The 22,046-nt window shown below is 41.9% G+C and overlaps 1 protein-coding gene across 1 annotated transcript in view; it reads right to left on the bottom strand.

Moving 5' to 3' along the window:
• Positions 1 to 282: 282 nt before the first annotated feature.
• The window catches only part of NAF1 (nuclear assembly factor 1 ribonucleoprotein), a 51,607-nt gene continuing 29,843 nt past the window's right edge, over positions 283 to 22,046 (bottom strand). Inside the window, exons 6-9 of the mRNA XM_044297619.1 lie at positions 20,549 to 20,709; positions 6,329 to 6,380; positions 3,575 to 3,677; positions 283 to 2,425 (exon numbers count right to left, since the gene is read on the bottom strand). Coding sequence (XP_044153554.1) covers positions 1,995 to 2,425; positions 3,575 to 3,677; positions 6,329 to 6,380; positions 20,549 to 20,709 — 747 coding nt within the window. The 3' untranslated portion in view covers positions 283 to 1,994. The remainder of the gene's footprint in view (positions 2,426 to 3,574; positions 3,678 to 6,328; positions 6,381 to 20,548; positions 20,710 to 22,046) is intronic.

Here is a 22,046-nt window from a genome sequence, read left to right as displayed (position 1 = left end):
CTGCATACAAATCCTGCTGCTCATAAGCCACACCCCACAATCCTCTAACGTCTCCTTATGATCTCCATTCCCCCAGAGATTCACCTCTATTCAGGATCATAATCCCTGACAAGTAGAGCAGAGAGGAGGATGAGGCAGCTCTTTACCTCAGTGTTGTGAAGTAACTTCTCTTCCTGTATGATTAGGACAGGTTTTGTTTGTACTAATAGGACGGTGGCCATTTTATTTCGCCTAATAATTGCTCCCTAGACAAAACTAGCCATTATAACCAATGATAGGTATTTGGGAATATATTTATCATAACGTAATATCTAAATATTTTAATTTTCTTAATTCCCGGACAACCCCTTAAGCAGTAACTTATTTCAAGCAATTAAAATGCTAAAGTTAGCAGTGGAGGTAATCCAAAAACAGAAGGCCGTTTGAGAAATAGAAAATTGCTAATGGCTGGCAACTGTGAAAGTGTTATTAAATTTTCTGTATAGAAAAAGTTGTAAACTTCGAGATCTGTGAGAATTTACAAATCCTTTGATAGCGATTTACTTTAAGTACTCAGGCAAAAATGTTTTTATTCTCTAATCCGTTAGAAAAGTTACATGTTGTAAACTGTAGTGATGGTAATTTTATTACCAGAGACTGTATTTGTGAGTTATAACCTCCCGTCTGATCATCAGCTATGTCATGTGACTAGCACTCTAACTTTCCAAATAACACAGCATCTTATGTGTAGACAGAAAGCCAGTTTCTCTATGTAATCATATGGGAGTCTCAATGTCAGTCTCACAGGAATGAATAGAGATGTCACTGACTGTCATTTGGACATCAGAAAGTTTGTCAAAGGACACAGCTGAGAATCAGAAGGGAGGTTATAAATTACAAATACAGTCACTAGTAAAAGATTACCTTTACTACAATTTACATCATGTACCTTTCTAACATGTCAGAATAAAAATCTTTGTGGGAGTGCTTCTTTAAGGGATGATCAACAGGTAAAAAAAAAAAGTTCAGGTACAGTAACAGGTTGCAGCATCCTTATGCTGCTAAAGCGTCACTCACACTTGCTGGCCAATAGCCACATGATTTTGCAAGGAAAAACAGTTTTGTGGTGAAAAATTCTGTATAATTTGTCATTTAATAGGAGTCCAGTGGGCTGTCCTAATGAGTTACTGATCGTCTTTCCTGTTTAAGTGTGCATACACAGACATCAGAGTAGGACGGCCCACTTGACGCCCAAGACCAGAATTTAGATTAATAAAGTTATACTGAATCTTTTCCCACAAAACTAGCACAGTTCATCCTGCTCTATAACATGCTGCCTAGAGACTGGATTGCATTTTCCAACTGACCGGATCCCTTTAACCTCAGCAGCCCACACTGGAAAAGAACAACATGCTACACGAGTAGAGTCTTCTATATTTATGAGCAACCTATAACCAAAATCTCCTTTAACATTTGCCTGCCTGAATTAAAAATAAAAATGCTTTCTCTTCATAGTTTATGATAAAAAAAAAAAAACATACGAACTGCTAACAGAACATTTTTATAAAGAAAAAATTCTAGTACAAATATTTACATTCGTAATATACTTTGAATTGCTTTGTTAAAGAGGATATTTAAAGTTTATAATAATGATTTAAATATCTGATAACACTACACAGAATAAAGATTAGAAAATAAAAGATTTAGTCATCCTTTTACAAATGCAAAAGTCAATTATTCAACACTGTTAAAAATATCAACTTTTATACAAAACAAGCCTTGCTACAAAATACTATATATGATGCGTCTGTCTAAAAATAAATTCCTAAAAATCTGTAGATATGTCACTGTAGAATTATTGGTCTTCTATTACGTCATTCAACATGTTTTTCATATACAAAACATTTCCTTACAGTACATTAAAGGCTTCAGCAATTTCACATTAACATTTTGAACGTAGACTGAAAATCACCATCAAAATAATATTTTATATCTGGAAAGGCCAAAATAATACTTTAATAGCTAGGCTCTCCTGAATTTGGAGGAGCAGGTGGTGGTGGTGGTGGTGGCGGCGGCGGCAGATTGTACAAGGGCGAGTTTTGCATATACGCATATGCAGGCCAATTAACATCAGGAGGCGGAGGCGGAAATGCCTGCATATTAGCATACTGTCCATAGAAATTTGGCATAGGGGCGTGGTAACCGTTATTTGCCATTGGCATAGTGTATTCTTGAGAATTAGGATTGTGGTAAGTATACGACTGCGGCATCATATGCTGTCCTAGAAAGCCAGAAGGGTAATATGGTTGGTGGTGTTGTCCATAATTATTTTCTTGCGTATGTGAACCCCGTCCGCGAGAGAAATGCGGCGTAGAACCATTTCTTTCATAACGTCTTGAAAATGTCTGAGCACCAGAAAACCGATGAGATACCTGGGCATTCGTTGCTGCAAGGGAAATATGGAACACAAGTTAAAAGCACAAGCAATGCCTTCCTCATTACTCATTAGGGATCGACCGATATTGATAATTTGTGAACTTTCAGGCCGATAGCCGATAATTTATACCGATATTCTGGGAATTTTCATTTTTGAAAAAAATAAAAATTCCCACAAATCTGCTGAAAATTAATGTTTATTGTTAATGTGTATTTTTTTTTTTAATCTTTCTTTTTCATTTATATTTAATATTTAGGTGTTTTTATTTTTGTAACTTTTAGCCCCCTTAGGGACTAGAACCCTTGTCCTATTCACCCTGATAGAGATCTATCAGGGTGAATAGGAGCTCACGCTGTCCCTGCTGCTCTGTGCTTTGTGCACACAGCAGCATGGAGCTTATCATGGCAGCCAGAGCTTCAATAGCGTCCTGGCTGCCATGGTAACCGATCGGAGCCCCAGCATTACACTGCTGGGGCTCTGATCGGAGGAGCAGGGGAGAGGGGATCCTGTGGGGGGAGGGGCCCTATGCGCCACCACTGGTTAATACTGGGGGGGAGGGGGGGCGCTCTGCGCCACCAATGAAGCTTAATCTCTAATTTATTCATATACAGGAGGCGGGAGCTGGCTGCAGGATCACATAGCCGGCTCCCGACCTCTATGAGCAGTAGCTGCGATCCGCGGCACCTGAGGAGTTAACTACCGCAGATCGCAGCTACAGCTCATAGAGGTCGGGAGCATTTATTACAAAATGACAGGACAGTAGATGTATGCATAAAAATGATCAATTTCTGCCAACTGTGTATTCAAAACCTGCTAATGTTTAGCACAGATAGAGCCTTAAACGATGCAGCCAATTATTCTGATATCCACTCAGTAGTTTCAATACTGAGTCAATCATTTTTCACCCCTGCAGCCAAGAACTGACAAATTTTCTATTGCAACGCTCGGAAAACCTGAACACCTACACAGGAATCTTGTTGCTACCTTATATACTGTGTCACTGAACTGCCAGCTTTCCAACCTGGTGCAAGACATTCTGAAGCTTGCTCCTTAAAAAGCAATAATTTCCTAAAAATGATAAATTCTACCACTTTCCTACTCAGCATTTAATGCGCTGTAATGATCAGGAATGTAACCTGGTCCAAAGCATTTACTCACCTGGTTTGTCTGGATCTGATTTCTGCTTCTTTTTTCCTAAATTCTGAGCTTTCTTCTTCTGTTTTGCGTCTCGTTCCTTCTCGTCATCGCTATAGTCTACTACCTTAAAAACATAACATTTAATGAATAAAATGCTTAGATCTCTTATCACTGAATGAGGAATCAAGAATCTTAGCCGCCCCCCCAGGGAGGTTTCAAGCAGACTTGCTATCACAGACAAAAGCACTGGTAAAAGATTGCCATTTATTCCCCATATGGAGAGGGGTTTGGGGTTCCAGCGGTCAGAACCCCGAAGGATTAGATACCCATTTCCTATTCAGTCGATAGGAGATAAAAGTGGTGTTAGTAGGAAAACCCATTTAACTTAATGGAGTTTGCTCTTTAATTATTACTCAGATATAGCAAAAGGTGACAAAAAAATAAAAATTGCACAGTATGTCCAACACCACTTTCCCGGAATAGTGCAACCTGACAGAGCAGACTTGACCCCACGCTGCTTTTGATACACGTTTTATCCTTGGAATCAACAGGGGAACAGATTAGATAAAGTAGCAGCGCAGTTTTTTTGGACAGACAGCAAGTCGGTCTGAAATGCAGCGTGAAGGGGCCATGCCCCCAAAACATGGCAGCACGTGAACTGGACTTTTTATATGGATTTTGGACATTTGTATATTTGTGTGTGAAATAAAGATTAATTTCATAATATTCAGCGTGCTCTGCTACTGATTGGAATTCGTTGGAAGTTTGCAAGAGAACTTCTGAGCTACGCTATAGCAGATTTTGGGGCACTATATGTGGACTCCATTACCAGTCAAATGCAGAGAGAGCTTGACTGTATAAGGGTAAGGGGTACAGAGATGCAGTATAACCTGTAAACCGACCTGCAGATTTTTGTAACTTTTTTTTGGGTGTTTCTAGATCTTGGTATGTTTTATACGTGATGGGAAAGGTAAATCTCCAAACAAAACCCCATCATTCTGTTTGTACTTGGATATGATCTCTGAATCAGCAATAATATTGGAATCTAAGTAATGCTCATTCATCGGGTGATTGCATCTTTCACATCTTCATCAAAGCACTCTTTTCTGGCAGCAGATCATTCTGTGTAAAAGAGTGATCACTCCTTCCCATACAGAGGGGATGAGTGCTGCATGTAAAAGCATCTCTCCGCTCTGCTGAACGGATTAGGAAACATTAGCTTCTGATCATTTGCCGTCAGTCAGCTTATGTAGAAGAGCCTTCAGAGTGACCTACAGTCAATGGCTAGTCTCATACTCCGAGCCTCGCCCATGTGAGATTAATATGCTCTAAAGAGTGATGCAGTCAATGCCTAGTCCAAACAGCATCTTCTAGCATGTCTATAGGACAACTCACAAGTCTTCACATAAAAGGCCCTTTTTAAAAAGGGGAATGTGTCACTTATCAAAAAACAATATTTTCAAAAATTTCAAATATATTCTGTTTTTCTGATGGCAGATTTTTTTTCTATAGAAGCAACCAATTTAAGATTAGTATAAATATGAACTTTTATTCTGCCTGCTTCTGCTCCTTAAAGGGGTATTTCGGTTTTGTGATATTGATTACCTATCCTCAGGATGTCATCATTATCAAATAGGTAGTGGTCTGACTCTTGGCAACCCCGCTGATCAGCTGCTTGAAGGGCTGCATCCTTTTTAAATGTTTACCTGAGGATAGGTCAATAATTTCATGAAAACAGAATAACCCTTTAAGTACACTGGAGACAAAGCTCCATTATGAAGTGCTCTCTGCAGTGAGCTGCTTCACACCTCCTCCCCTCTGAGTGACAGCTGTAGTGGGAGATGGAAGGATCCTTCAATAAAAGTTCCACATAAAGTTTGCACTGCTCTCCTCAGCCCCTACTAGTAATGCTTTTCAGTTCGCACGGTCAAAACTGCTGACGGACTCCAATTAGCAATATGTTTTACAGCAACCACATGGGTCATAGAATATTAGACTGGAGGGCATTCATGAAGGGGTTTTCTAGGCATGGTCTGCGACCTCTGAAAGTCATTCTAACGAAAAGGGGAGTAGATAGGCTGTGACATTGCCTACTGTAAAATGTCCAGAACAGTAAGTTTCAACATTAGGTGACTAACACACACTAACTATTCCCCGAATGTAATTGCACCTGCTAATTTCTAGTGCAGAGGCTCCGTTCAGCTAAGCTTCCAGAACCTGGCCTGTAAATGTCTGGATGAGGTCATGTGCTCTCCTTCAGCCAACAACTGGACTCAGCAGTGATGCATCTCCAGATGGCATGTGCTGCTCAGGGACATGTCACTACTGATCTGGACAGATTCCAGCAATGCACATGACCTCATCCAGAGATTTACATGGCAGGGACCAGGAGCATCACTGAACAGTCTTGGCAAAAAAAAGCTAGAAACAGATCAGTTGATTACCTATCTTAGGTGGAGCATATTTGGATTTTATAGCACCTTTAAAAGGGCTAGTGAAAAGCTCCAGGATATTAGGATTTTTATGTTTTTGTTTTAAACAATAGGTCATGTTTTGATGATGACTCCCTTTAAAAGAGCTGTTAAACTGTCTAACAATAAAAAGCAAGTATATGGCTTGACTATTGATGAGCATTTCACACCTTTGCCTTTGACTGTGTAACTCGGGTTACATAAAAAGCTAAAGATTGATGGTAGGCCACTTGTGTACACAAGAAAGCTGTTGGCCAAATGCTATGCAATATCAATTTTTTCTCTCATTGAAACGCTTACTTACATCTGGAGGTGGCTCTTGGTCATTAGTCCATGAAGCATCAGAACCTCTATCTCTACAAACAGAATCAGGAATTAGATATGTTAGATGTGAAGAAAAAAATAAAATATAAAAAAAAAATTAACAATAAAAGCATTTCAAACAGGTTTAGAGTTGTACTACTACTAGTTATCCTCCTCGATTTGGGAGGTGGGTTACACTGGTTAGGCATTCACCAGTTGAGGAGCAGCTGGTCAAGCAATCTTGGCTGGAGTTCTCATATGGCGATTACTACTGTTACACATTGCATAGGTTGCAGCATTCTCTCATTTAACAGCATATTTGACATTATTTTGATGTTATGTTGGATTTAAAAGACAAATGTATCAAACTGATTAAGGCATTTAATTTTGGCATGGATGTGGAATACCATGACACCGTCAGTGGTAGTTTTATTTTCTACACTACATGAAGGGGTTGTCAAATGAGAACAAAGACCAGGTATGAAAGAGTTAAGAATTATATATGAAATATGTCCATGAAAATGAAACCCTTGAGCTTCTAGAAAAGGTTACTATAGACATGTTTCTGTCACTTACATAACAAGGAGAGACACAAATGACAAAGCCGTGAGCTATGCCAATAGCAAGATGAACAACCAAGTTGTGCATGTGTGTGTGTGTATGTGTATATATATATATATATATATATATATATATATATATATATAAAAAGCAGAGTATGCATGTCGCTAAAGGAATCAATCCCTAGTCGCATTTACAATCACAAAATTTGGCAAAGCCGCCTCCCGTGACTCAGGGAATGTCAGTCTATTTTTGGAGTGGAAATTTTCACCCCGCGCTTTCCAATTATTTGCCCAAAAATACGCTTAGTAACCTAACCGCCAAACTACAGGAGCCATTGTGTGTTGGCTGTTGTGGCAGTTAGCCTGGATATTCATTGGGTTGCATATAGCAACGAAGGACATTCTTAGTATAAGACAGCTTATGTGTGGAGGCGGATGCAACTCGCATGACCTTAAGTGTATACCAATTCTGTGGGATTTTATATACTATCAAAGACAATAATGCCCCGCTGTGGAGGTCTTTGTTAGGGGGGTGGATGGGGTGCTGCCAAGATTACTGGTAAAGGAGCAAACTGCTGCGAAGGTCGTAAGATGCATTTCCCCCCCCCCCAAAGTGGGGGAAAAATGCCCCTGCATATTATGGGGCAAATACTAATGAAACAATTCCATTATGGAAGCACTTAATTAGTACCAGAGGACCTGGAAGTGGTGGTGAAAGCTCTGTCCTCACTGCTTCCTGGTGCTCGGCTCGGCTATGCAGAGTTGCGCACAGAGTGAGGGCGCTCAAGACCTCACACTGTGCGCTGTGATACACAGTCGACCGCAGGATGAAGAGGATCACGATGGTGAGGAGCGGTGGCGTCCAGGAGCAGGAGAGGTAAGTTAGTTTTTTTGCACTGGGGGGCTGATGGCTGAATATATGGGGGCTGATAGATGGCTGAAGGTTGGGGGGTTGATCTGAGGCATTGGGGGTCTGATCTGCGGTCTAATTGCCATTGGGGGTCTGATTGGGGCTGTAAGCTGAGGTCTGAATAACTGAGGGTCTGATCGCTGGTCTGACGTGAGGTGCAATGAAAAATATTTTCATTCTTACTGTTCTCTAAAACCTAGGTGCGTCTTATGGGCCGATGCATATTATAGGGCGTATATGGTGTTTGGGGAAGAAAAAAAAAAAAAAAAAACAAGTGCATTTATTTACGTCAGAGACGTTTGTCCTCTCAAGCCAAGTGATCTAACAAAGTGCAAGTGCATATATTTATATATCCCATAATTGGTTCGTGACCAAAACAATCCATCATTTGCATAGTGTCAAGATGATTCTATTCAAATATAGTTCATATATGTACATACATGTGTAGAAATCCAATAAAGTGCATAAGTGCCTGTGCAAATACATTAAAAGCAGTTTGGCCATCAAGATAATAAGAAAAATATCGTCTATGCATCTCTACCACGACAGAATGTGTCTGTAGTGGGGAGACACAGACGTACTGTTCCTCACATAAATATTTGCATGAGTGGGCACGACATTAGATCCCATTGCCGCTCCAACCAGCTGCAAATAAAACTTCCCCTGAAAAGAGAAGTAATTACAAGTCCAAGTCAATTCAAGAAGTTCCAATATAAATTGTCTAGTATCATCAGAATATTTGGAGTGATCTAAAGCCTTTTCTATAGTTGGTAGGCCTCTAGTATGATTAATAGAGGTATACAAAGATACAATATCAAAAAGGAGGCTAATGTCGCCCACTGTGGTAACTCAATAGTGTTTAACTAGAAAATCTGCAGTAACCCTAATATGACACTTCTCATACGCCAAGTCATATTAGGGACTTAGCTTATATATTAGGGATACAGACATTGTGGTGGAGATACATAGACAATTATATTTTTCTTATTTGGACTGGGATGTTTGATTTATTGATTGAGTTTTACCATTATTTGAACTCTATTGTCAAGCAGATTAAATTCACATTGACAGCTTTGGAGGAGCGTGTCCAAGTTCTTGACACGCAGGTATACACAGATTTGATTTTTTTTTTTTAAGCCGACAAAAATACATTACTACATTTATACGAGTTGTCATCCAAGGAGAATGGGGGACTCAATGCCCTATAGCCAAATGTTGAGGGTAAGGAGAATTGTAGACACAGAGGAAAATGCTGATAAAGCCTTGAATGAGATGGATCATTTATATCAAGAGGGTATTGAAAGAATCCAGTACATAGACATTTAACTTGAGTTAAAACAGATCGAGAAATAGTCCATTAACGTCTCTTACTAAACAAAGAGGTTACCATTTGTGTCAATATATAATGAAGTTCATCAATTGAGCAAATTGTGCAAAAGCATTGGGGTATGTTGAACAACAGTTTCCGTATTTTTAGCCCTATAAGACGGACCGGCTCATAAGACGCACCTAGGCTTTTGAGGAGGAAAATAAGAAAAACAAAACCAATGTTTTTAACCAAAAGGTGTGCTTTTGAACTAATGGTGGTCTGTGCACATCACTACTATGGGGGATCTGTGGATGGCACTGTTATTGGGGGGGGGGGGGGGAATCTGTGGATGGCTCTATTATGGGGGGGGGGGGGTGATCTGTGGATGGCATTGCTATATATTTGTCACCCACAGATCCCCCCACCCCATAACAGTGCCATCCACATATCCCCTATAGTAGTGTTATGCACAGACCACCATTAGTTCAAAACCCACCAAAAGCTCACCTTTTGGTTAAAAACATTTGTTTTTCTTATTTTCCACCTCAATGCCCTAATATACCGGAGCTAAACCTGTGGGAGGGGCCGGTGGCATAAAAATGCAGCAGGGCCGGTGCCGTCACTGTACTCCGGCCCCGCCGCTTACTCACTGCTTTATTGCCTAAACCTTTTAGAATAATAACTTTAATTGAAGTTCCAATCCCCAGCCCCATCTGTACTACTTACTAAATGTCCTGTAGCAGGCAGCCGTAACTTACTGATGTCACGTGCCTGCGCCGCCTACTTTATGAATGAAGTAGGTCATGTGATATTTTTATGGAACAGATCCTTGTCTCCATAGTCTGAGCGCCATAGCTTTTATTTTTTGGGTGATTATCTTAGGTAGAGGCTCATTTTATGAGGGATGAGGCGACGGTTAGATTGGTACTATTTTGGGGAGCATACGTCTTTTTGATCGCTTGGTGTTGCAATTTTAGTGATTTTGTATTGAAGAGGTAGCCATCAAAAATGCATACTGAACATTTCACAATGCAGAGCGGCTTAGGATTTCAGAAGAAAAACATGAAGTACTAAGCTGAAGTCATCCCCTATGGATAAGGTGGAAGCTAGGGACAATTGTTTCACGTACTGCTGATAGAGCACAATATTAATTGTAAAATGGCTCTTAGAATATTAATAAGAGCTAACAAATGCACCATAGCAGATTAACATTTTCTCATACACACAAAGCGTGAACTTTACATTTAATTTAGTTGAAGGGGAAAGCAGCAAACAATGAACTAGTCTTTGGGTTGGTGAAGGTCACATTAATGTAACTTCTTAAATAAAGCAAGACATTTCCCAAGACTACTTCTTATATACGTAGCTAACCTCAAACATACAATTCTAGAACTATACTAACGATTAGACTTAGCCGTATTTCTTCTAGTTTAAACATTTTGGCATTAGAGACTTGTACAAAAATCACCATGTAGATATCATGGTTCCCACTCACCTGTGAGGTTAAATCAAACCTCTATGCGTTGACTTTCTGAGGACCTCTTACTACAGGCCCCCATACATAAACCACTGAAAATGTACTGTGCAGTGGCTCCCTCCTGTTAGCAAAGAGAAGGAACAGGTTCTTTGAATTTCAATACCAGATCTGTTCATCCTCCCAGGATATAAGCTCCTGCCAGAGGTGGTCTTTCACCTCTTTCCCCCATTGTAAACACATACCGTATTTTTCGCCGTATAAGACGCACCTTTTCCCCCCCAAAAGTGGGGAGAAAATAGCGGTGCGTCTTATACGGCGAATGCTGCTGATTTTGCGAGTTTTCAATGATACACCCGCCACGATGCCGCGCGGCGGGTGTATCAGCTGTGAGGGAGGAGGGGCTGGGGGCCGGCATCTGCTTTTATAATGACAGCAGGGCCCGTGCAGTGACTGTATTCTACTACACGGGCCTGCTCACTGTATAATCGTATCTCTAATAGTTAATTGTTATGTACATAATCGCATAATGAGCGCTGGGTATTACTTACAACTACAAGCGCTCGCCGCTCGGTAGGTAGCAGAGAGGAGGGAGGAGGCAGGCTGGGAGGACGAACGCTGGCAGTGGGAGTCATACGTCACGCGCCTGCGCCGCCCACTTTATGAATGAAGCAGGCGGCGTGGGCGCATGACTTATGACTCACGCTGCCAGCACCCGTCCTCCCGGCCTGCCTCCTCCCTCCTCTCTGCTACCTACCGAGCGCTTGTAGTTGTAAGTAATACACAGCGCTCATTGTGGTTGCTTGCTGGATCCTATATCTCAACGGTACAATTATATGTAATAATACTGAAATTGAATAAAAGAATAAGAGGTGACCGAACATACGAGCTCATACTGTGCGCCGAGGCCGGAGTGTGAAGAAATGACCTGTGTGGCTGTAGAGGGAGAGACCAAAAACACGTCTGAACGCTGCCGGCACGTGGGGCGTCTGCTGCACTGTGCGCTCACAGCCGCGCTCGTAGCAACGATTTGAAGGCGCAGGAGGGACGGGACTCAGAAGCGCTAGATGGACGGTGCCACAGACCGGGCGGAGCTAGTAAAATGCTGGCTGTAGCGCTTACTGAATGGAGCGGTGTAGCAAGTGACTGGACAAGCCACAGTATTGAAGAATGTTGGAATATATTAGATGTGTGAATGTGCAGGGAATATATGAGTGATGCTGTATAACCCTCGCAGGAGGGGAGGGGAGGAGAGGAGAGGAGATTGGGTGGATGGGACATGATGCTGGGTATGTTTGAAATAAATATATGCAATATGTAAATTATATATAGAAATGGAAAATGACAATGACCGGCCTGAAGAATATGACAAGGAACAAGAGGGACTAGTAATAAATAATTAAATGTACTATATGGATGAAACATAATGCAGATGCAATGTATAAAAGAAAGTGAATGAGTATGGCTTTCTATAACTTGGGACCCAGAAATGAAAGAGGAATATTAGAATTGGCCAAATGATCTGGCCTCAATAACATGAGGGATCCATTTAGTGCATTGGATAAAAACACTTGCCTTCCAAGCTTTCATTGAGACCATAAGGTTCGAGTGTTTGTAATTTAAAGATGCAGAACATTTGAAAAGTAGTGAAGAGGCTCAAGCCTTCGTTTTCTATCTCAATGACAACACTTGGAACATCACTCTTACAGCAAACAGCTCAAGCATGTCAATTGAATATTTAGACTAAGTCCTATATTCAGAAAGTAAAACAGTTATGACCAAGACTTAAAAAAAAAAAAAAAAAAGGTCGATGGTAATAGCTATCTGGACTACAAAAGTGCACACCACCAAAAAATGGAAAGACAATTTACCCTTTAGTCAATTCAAACGGATACAAAGAAACTGCTCGACGACGAATGTAAAATCTGGCTTTGTGCAATAAAATCAATCTAGATTTTTAAATAAGAGATTTCCTAGCAGGATTATGGATAATGCTTTTATGCGAGCAAACAGCCAAAGCCAAGACGAATGCTTAGTGACGAAAGATAAGCTGAAGAAAACTGTAGATCCGAAAAAAATTAAAGTCCTCTTTTATTACTATGTATCACTCTAATTTCAACCAAACACTGGCACGTTTTAGCTAGTGATCCTTTCCTCAAAGAGTCCATTCCATCTAAGTCACGCATCACATTCAGGAGGGCGAGAACCCTAAAAAATGTACTAGCCCTGAGCAAATTGAAAAAGAAGAAGACCACCACCGTACCTGTGGCTAATTGGATTCCTGATCCTGTGGGAAGTTATAAATGCAGCCACACGCAGTGTAAGTGCTGCACCAATATTGCCCACCGCACAAAGACTTTTAGGAGCAATGTCACAGATGAAGAGTTCCTCATAAAAGACTTGTGAGCTGCTCCTCGTCCTATGTGGTGTACCTTCTGGAATGTGATTGCGGACTGCAATACGTTGGCTGCACGATCCAGACCTTGAGGGAACACCTGAACAAACAGCGTTGGAATATTATATGGGGATACCCAAAGCACAGTGTATCGTGACATTTCTCCGCCTTTCACAACAAAGCCCCCACCATGATGGCGATCACACCTATTGAATACATTTCTAATAGTTGTTCAGATAGATTTAGAACACTCCAACGGAGAGAAACGTTCTGGATCTTTAAATTACAAACACTCGAACCTTATGGTCTCAATGAGAGCTTGGAAAGCAAGTGTGTTTAACCAATGCACTAAATGGATCCCTCTGATGTTATTGAGGTCAGATCATTTGGCCAATTCCAATATTCCGCTTTCATTTCTGGGTCCCAAGTTATACAAAGCCATTCTCATTCACTCATTCACTTTCTACTATACATGGCATCTGCATTATGTTTCATCCATGTAGTACCTTTAATTATTCATTACTAGTCCCTCTTGGTCCTTGTCATATTCTTCAGGCCGATCATTGTCCTTTTCCATATTCATTTCTATATATAATTTATATATTGCATATATTTATTTCAAACATACCCAGCATTATGTCCCATCCACCCCATCTCCTCTCCTCCCCTCCCCTCTTGTGAGGGTTGTACAGCATCCCTCATATATTCCCTCATAGATTTCACTGAGGGTCACATGACCTGTGATGTCAGCTTCTCTCCCTGCACAAGCCTGAGAGAGCAGATGTACACCATACGTCACTGTGCTTAGCTGATTAACACGGTCAAAACTCCCTTTTAACAGTATTTAGATCAGGCACAATGGGCTGCAGGGGACTCATTGAGGGGTTCTCTAGGCATGCTCTGTGACTTGTGCATAAGTCACTGTACTGAGGGGGAGAAAATGAGCTGTGATCCCCTAATGTAAATGATGGATCCTGTGTGACGTCACCGCTCCGTTCTCCCGTGATTGCCTCCAGTATCTTTAAAGTTAGGCTCCACCCAGGGGAACCTGCCGGCGCCTCCTTCTCCCGTGCTGCAGCGCTGGCCAATCACAGCGCTCAGCTCATAGCCTGAGAGAGAAAAAAGCCTCTCAGGCTATGAGCTGAGCGCTGTGATTGGCCAGCGCTACAGCATGGGAGAAGGAGGCGCCAGCAGGTTCCCCTGGGTGGAGCCCAACTGTAACGATACCGGAGGCAATTACGGCAGAACGGAGCGGCGCCCAGGTATAACAGTAAGTGCAGGGGGGTCCCTGGGCGCCGCTCTACATGCCTGTATAGTTACTTTAGAAGTTTAATTCTGGTGAAAGGTCCTCTTTAAATGGTAAGGACACAAAAAAGACAATGACATCAAATTATAAATATCATGGTTAAGTAAACACTGCCCAAGTCCTAAACCCACCCAGCAGCCATCAATAACAATCCATCTCAGAGGGCACAATGCCTAACTGTGTAAATAGAGATACAGTTGCAAGAAAAAGTATGTGAACCCTTTGGAATGATATGGATTTCTGCACAAATTGGTCATAAAATGTGATCTGATCTTCATCTAAGTCACAATAGACAATCACAGTCTGCTTAAACTAATAACACACAAAGAATTAAATGTTACCATGTTTTTATTGGACACACCATGTAAACATTCACAGTGCAGGTGGAAAAATTATGTGAACCCTTGGATTTAATAACTGGTTGAACCTCTTTTGGAAGCAATAACTTCAACCAAATGTTTCCTGTAGCTGCAGATCAGACGTGCACAACGGTCAGGAGTAATTCTTGACCATTCCTCTTTACAGAACTGTTTCAGTTCAGCAATATTCTTGAGATGTCTGGTGTGAATCGCTTTCTTGAGGTCATGCCACAGCATCTCAATCGGGTTGAGGTCAGGACTCTGACTGGGCCACTCCAGAAGGCGTATTTTCTTCTGTTTAAGCCATTCTGTTGATTTACTTCTATGCTTTGGGTCGTTGTCCTATTGCAACACCCATCTTCTGTTGAGCTTCAGCTGGTGGACAGATGGCCTTAAGTTCTCCTGCAAATTATCTTGATAAACTTGGGAATTAATTTTTCCTTTGATGATAGCAATCCGTCCAGGCCCTGACACAGCAAAGCAGCCCCAAACCATGATGCCCCCACCACCATACTTCACAGTTGGGATAAGGTTTTGATGTTGGTGTGCTGTGCCTCTTTCTCCACACACAGTGTTGTGTGTTTCTTCCAAACAACTCAACTTTGGTTTCATCTGTCCACAGAATATTTTGCCAATACTGCTATGGAACATCCAGGTGCTCTTGTGCAAACTGTAAACTTGCAGCAATGTTTTTTTGGGACAGCAGTGGCTTCCTCTGTGGTATCCTCCCAAGAAATACATTCTTGTTTAGTGTTTTACATATCGTAGATTCGCTAACAGGGATGTTAGCATATGCCAGAGACTTGTGTAAGTCTTTAGCTGACACTCGAAGATTCTTCACCCCATTGAGCAGTCTACACTGTGCTCTTGCAGTTATCTTTACAGGATGGCCACTCCTAAGGAGAGTATCAGCAGTGTTGAACTTTCTCAATTTATAGACAATTTGTCTTACCATGGACTGATGAACAGCAAGGCTTTTGGAGATACTTTCATAACCCTTTCCAGCTTTATGCAAGTTAACAATTCTTAATCGTAGGTCTTCCGAGAGCTCTTTTGTGCGAGGCATCATTCACATCAGGCAATGCTTCTTGTGAAAAGCAAACCCCTAACTGGTGGGTGTTTTTATAGGGCAGCTGTAACCAACACCTCCAATCGCATCTAATTGATTGGACTCCAGTTGACACCTCACTCCAATTAGCTCTTGGAGATGTCATTAGTCTAGGGGGTTCACATACTTTTTCCACCTGCACTGTGAATGTTTACATGGTGTGTCCAATAAAAACATGGTAACATTTAATTCTTTGTGTGTTATTAGTTTAAGCAGACTGTGATTGTCTATTGTTGTGACTTAGATGAAGATCAGATCACATTTTATGACCAATTTGTGCAGAAATCCATATCATTCCAAAGGGTTCACATACTTTTTCTTGCAACTGTAAAGTGCCTACACCACCGACCAGGAGTGCTAACAGCAAGTCCCCAACACAATATTACTCCTGAGCAGCCTAATAACATACACATGAATTGAAACAACTGTGGGGATACCAACCAGTGATCAGGAGACACGCCACCCAGATGTACGTTTCGGCGTCGCTTCCTTTTGGGGGCACAAAAAAAAAAAAAAAAAAAAAGATCCAGCACCATCGACATGAAAATCAATGGAGATTTTCATGTTGGATCCAATTTGTTCCATTTCCATTTAATTCCGGCTTTGAAAACGCAGATGTACTTGCTCTGCTTTTATGATCCACATTTTCGGATTCAAAAACTGCATAAAAAAACCCTGCATGTGTGACAGCATTCTAAAACGTTTTGATAAATCGGATGTTCAACTACTCTCCTAGCAAAACTACCACTTTCCCCACTCACCTTTGATAAGTGGGGTGGGGGCAAGTGATACAAATAAAAAAAAAAATATTATTATTAATAAAAAATATTACACCTTAAAAAAAGTTAAAATTTTTGAGCATTATTTTTTTTTTACTGCAGAAAACTGGTGTACACATTCCCCCTGCCGACAGTCTACATAGAAAAAGGGGGTCTAAAAACCTTAAAATTTCAATAACATTACTATGCTTGAAAGTGCAGTGTGGATAATACTGTGTTGGGTGCAAACTGAAAACTTCAGCACCTAACAAGTGGTCAGTGCAGAGAAAATTGCTTCAAGACCAAGAAAACCTTTTCCATAATGATTATACAGTTGGCGCTATAGTTCAAATAATGAAATCAATAAGTTACCCACATCAGAGTGCTAACTGAGGCAAGTTCCTATTAGACTAGAGTAGACTCTTAGCATCTGATAACATTGCTGAAGAGCAAGCATAAAATCGAAGTACAAAAAAAAGCTATTCAGTATTTCATATAGCAGTAGCTCTTGATAAGAGTAAGTTGCTTTTCCTTTCATTCTTATTCTCAGGAGAAGAAGAAAAAGTTCCGTAAACAATATTCTGTGCAACGATTTTAAAGACTAAAACGAGCACCATTTCTTCCAGTGCCGGGTGTAGTCAATGACTAAACAGAATTCCAAGGCTAATTTACTAACAAAGAAACACAAATGCGAATTTCCTTGTGCTTCGTGGTAACAAATAACAATTTTCCTAAAATGGCTGATGCACGTGTGAGGACATGGAGAAAGGAAGTCTGGGTAGCCGGGATCACCCAGACTGACATACATGCAGCCAATCAGCAGCCAGCCAGCCCTGTGATGTCACAGGCCTATAAATAAGGCGGCCATCTTAGATTCAGACATTTTTCAAAGTGTTCTGAGTGTAGGGGCAGGGAAAGATTTGGGGATCCAAATAGCAATTATACAGCTGTCATTCCAGCAAATACTTCTTGTTATTGGGGTGCAAGTGCTATGTTGAAAAGCCTTTAGTGGGCTATTTTAGTACAAAGAAAAATATACTCACTTCACTGTTGCAGTTATTTGTGGCAAAAGCGCTTAGTGGCCTATTTCAGTACAGAAAGAAAAATACAGTCCTCCATGCCTCATATCAGCCCCCAGCCATATGTGATCAGCCCCCAGATATAGATAGCGATAGATGATATATATTCTATAATCTCTATATCTGGGGGCTGATATGAGGCATGGAGGACTGTATATTTTTCTTTCTGTACTGAAATAGGCCACTAAACTCTTTCAACACAACTGCAGAAGTGAAATGTGTATATATTTTTCTGTTTGTACTGAAATAGACAAGCGATACAAATAAAATAGACAAAGTGGTGTTATAGACCACTAAACGCACCAGTGAAATGCGTATACCGTATTTTTCGCCCCATAAGACGCCCCCCCCTCTTTATGGAAGCGCTCATTAGTACCGGAGCACCAGGAAGCGGTGAAGGCTCTGTACTCACCGCTTCCTGGCTGTCGGCTGTGCAGTGACCTCATGCTTTGCGGGCCAGCTCACAGCACAGCCGACAGCAGGAGGAAGAGGATCGCGCTGGAGTTGAGAAGCGCCGGTGTCCAGGAGCAGGAGTTAAGTGGTTTATTTTGTGATCTGAGGCTGGAGGGGATGGGGCAAATTATTTTCATTAAGTAGTGGTGCAGGGGTTTACAGAGGCAGAGACGGACTGTTAGAAGGAAAAAAAAACTGGCAGTTTTTTGCTAAGCCGCCAGGGGACGTTAACATGGCCATATGTAGAATATGTGGGAAGGTGGTGAAGCGCGGCCAGGGTACCAATGTTCGAATCACGGCCCTGCATCAAAATATGCAACGTCACCATAACGTGGCCTGGGAGAACCATGGCTCCGATGTGGTTGTCCAGCCTGCGGCAGCAACCAGTGGCCCACACCAGGTTTCAGCAAGGCTCCACCACCTCAACCAAAGGGAGCTGTCTGTCATTCCCACCTTCTGGTGGTCCTCCTGCTTCTCTTCCACCTAGTCAGTCATTCTGTCAGCAATCGACCACCGAAGCAATTGACAAAAGACAGCAGTATGCGTGCACGCATCCAACAGAGCAGAAGCTGAACATGCTCCTGTCCAAGTTGCTGGTGCTGCAGTCCCTCCCTTTCCAAGTGGTGGACTCTGCACCTTTTAGAGAACCGATTGCTTGTGCCGAGCTGAGGTGGAGAGTCCCAAGCCATCCTTTCTTTGCAAAAAAGGCAGTACCAGCCCTGCACAAATATGTAGAACAGAAGATGGGTCAGTCCTTGAGCATTTCGGTGTCTGCCAAAGTGCACGGCAGCGCCGACGTGTGGAGCTGTAGCTACGGTCAGGGACAATACATGTCCTTTACGGCCCACTGGGTGAATGTGGTTCCTGCACAGCCACACCAGCAACTTGGCCAGGTCACGCCACTTCCGCCTCCACACTGTCATGACGATGGTCCTGCGACAATGTCCGCCTCTGCCTCGTCATCCTCTACCATGTCCTCAGCCTCCACTGCAGGGACAAGTCACAGTGCCCCTCCAGCATACCACATGTGCAGGGCACGGCAGTGTCACACTGTTCAACACCTGGTTTGTCTTGGCGAACTGAGTCACACACGGGAGGAACTGCTCCGTGTCATTCATCAAGAAATCAAATCTTGGCTTTCTCTGCGACAGCTCAAAATTGGAACCATGGTGACCAACAGGAAGCGCAGGGAAGGCTGAGCCATGCACCCTGCTTGGCACACATCTTCAGGAACCGCTTGACAACCAGATTGAAGTCTTCCACCCATCTGCAAGACATCCTAAAAACGGCCAGGAAACTAAGGCCGAATGCACACGGCCGTTCAGGGCCGGGAGCGGTCCGTGGAACCGCGGCCTGGATTGCTCCTGAGAGCAGGAGCGCACGGCGTCATTGGTTGCTATGATGCCGTGCGCTCCCTGCTGCCGTTATAGTACAGTAATACACTGGTATAGATCATACCAGTGTGTTACTGTATTGCGGCGGCAGCAGGGAGCGCACAGCATCATAGCAACCAATGACGCCGTGCGCTCCTGCTCTCAGGAGGAATCCAGGCCGCGGTTCCACGGCCTGCTCACGGCCGTGAACAACGGCCGTGTGCATTCGGCCTTAGGCCGAGTTCATACGCAAGTTATTTGGTCAGTTGTGGCCCTGTGACTGCCCAAATAAGTGAAGCGTGCAGTGATTCTAAGAGCGACTGCTGTAATCTGCATGTCATATAGACTCACAGTATTATTTCACTACCAAAGCAGACTCCCTATGCGTGTTACTGCAAGGCACAGTGTTCTACACCACTATAAAGGCTCTCTGTAGCCAGGAAATAGACTTTTTTAACGTAATTTTGCCAAATCAAATTTTTAAAAAAATTTGCTCATCTCTAAAGATAATTCTAAAAAGCAGCATGTGTATGCTTTCCCCCCCCCCCCTTATTTGCAAGAAAAATCACCAGAGGCACGTCAAGATACTGTATACAGCAGGTGAGAGGAGCTGTCACCTCTCTTGACATGTCTGTCTGTTTTAGGCTACGTTCCCACTTGGGCATAACTGCATCTTCTAGTAAGAATTTCAGGCAAAGTATTGAGAAAAGGACAACAATGAGGCGAGTAGAAAGCTCTGTCCTGAATCTCACAGAAAACACGTGGACTTAACTATTAAGTTCGGATTGAGCACCTTATTCCATTTTTTGGGCTTTAGTGAGCCACCCTATATACATTTTAACTATTAAAAAGAACGAGAGAAAAAAAAAAAAAAAGTCCAAGCATGTCCGACTAGCCTTGTCACTGATAACACGCATGTAAATTTTTGTAAAGCTTGATAAACGTAGATTCTCTCTCAGCTACTGTTTCATTTGTAATTAATTAAAGTACATACCCCAATTCACTTGTGATCGTAAATACACAATGTGGAGCGCAGTCTGAACATGTCTAGTTAGTATGGGAAATTCAAAATGTAGGTGAACACCACAACCGTTGAAGAAGTACTCCTCTTCAGATGCGACAATGAATACATACCTTTTTAATGCATCAGGGATTATATACTGTGTAAAATCCTTTACAGATGGAGCAAAATACAAGGCATCTTTCATCTGGACTCCGATAGATTCAATATGATCTTTAGAATTAAATCGAACGACATAAAACGGATGTGGTACAGGTCCAAATATCTCAAATATCTGTGAAATACACATACACAACTATAAATAAGACTGGTTGACTGTAGAAACAGGTTTCAAAACATAGATGAATTACATATGTACTTGGTAGAGACATATTTGTCTATGTACAATATATGGTCTACCACCATTCTAGCAATCGTGGGAGGCCCAATGGCCTGATCTCCAGCAAACATACACTTAGCAGCTATCCTGTGGATAGGCTAAAAATAAAAAATAAAAAATGTTTTCGGGCCACACTCTTCTCCTGTGAGACAGTACTGCAAAAGGTCACGTTGGGGTCTGGGCTGTAAGCAAGCAGCACAGGAGGCGATTGGAAGGGAAAGATCACTATAAGGCCTTATTCACACGTCAGTGATTTCCATCAGCGATTTGGAGCCAAAACCAGGGGCGGCTCTAAACATCGAACAGGAGCAGATCTTTCCCTTATACCTTATGTCTGTGGAGGCTCCAATCCGGGTTTTGGCTCACAGTCACTGATGGAAATCACTGAATGAGGCTTAAGGGTGCGTTCACACAACAGATTTTTCAATGGGAGGCAGCTCGGGGGCTGGTGGTTTAAATCCAAGACTGTGCCAAGAAGGGAAGCAGCCATTTTGCTAATAAAGTGGTAACGCTTCATTGATTTAACACACAAAACTTCTAATGAGTGTATATTAGTGAGTTATATCATGCATTACTGATCCCAACACATTCATAATTATACAAAGAGACAGCCAATCCTTTCAAAGGCTATGGACACTTTTGGCAAGAAAAGCATGATTTTTACATAAGTTTGAGTTTCTCGTAATTACTGTGCATTCCGGCTGTGGATGCTGATTACTATTATTATTAGTGTTGAGTGAAGTGAGCTTCAGATGGTACATGCAAAGTCGCTTTGTTAAAGAGAGCCGTCTCTGTACAGAATTAAGTTGTACAGGCAACAATGAGCTGGTCAGTTATTCGCGAAGTTGCGTGTGATTTATTTGAATAACTTCGGTAACTAATTTTTAAAGTGTAAAATTACTTTAAAACTTGAAACCAAACTCAGCTTTGGTTCTGAGGTACCAGTCTTCGCCAATAACTGACTTAGGCCATTCACTCCATGGCGCCTTACATATGAAAAGGGTTACTTGTGTTGTGAAGTAACTTGCCCTTGTGTGATTAGGACAGGTTTTGTGTGTACTAATAAGACAGCGGCCATTTTATTTCCCCTGATTGCTCCCCAGACAAAATGAACCATAATAACTAGTGAAAAGGTATTTGAGAATATGTTTATAATATATAAGTATTAAATCGCCTAAGCCTTTGTCATCTCTAAAGACTGTACTTTTTTTTTTCCCCGCGCAGAAAGTTTT

Source organism: Bufo gargarizans, chromosome 1 (genome assembly GCF_014858855.1).
Source record: "Bufo gargarizans isolate SCDJY-AF-19 chromosome 1, ASM1485885v1, whole genome shotgun sequence".
NCBI lineage: Eukaryota > Metazoa > Chordata > Amphibia > Anura > Bufonidae > Bufo > Bufo gargarizans.
The sequence above is the reverse complement of the archived record's forward strand: the minus strand, read 5'-3'. Positions and strand labels throughout refer to the sequence as shown.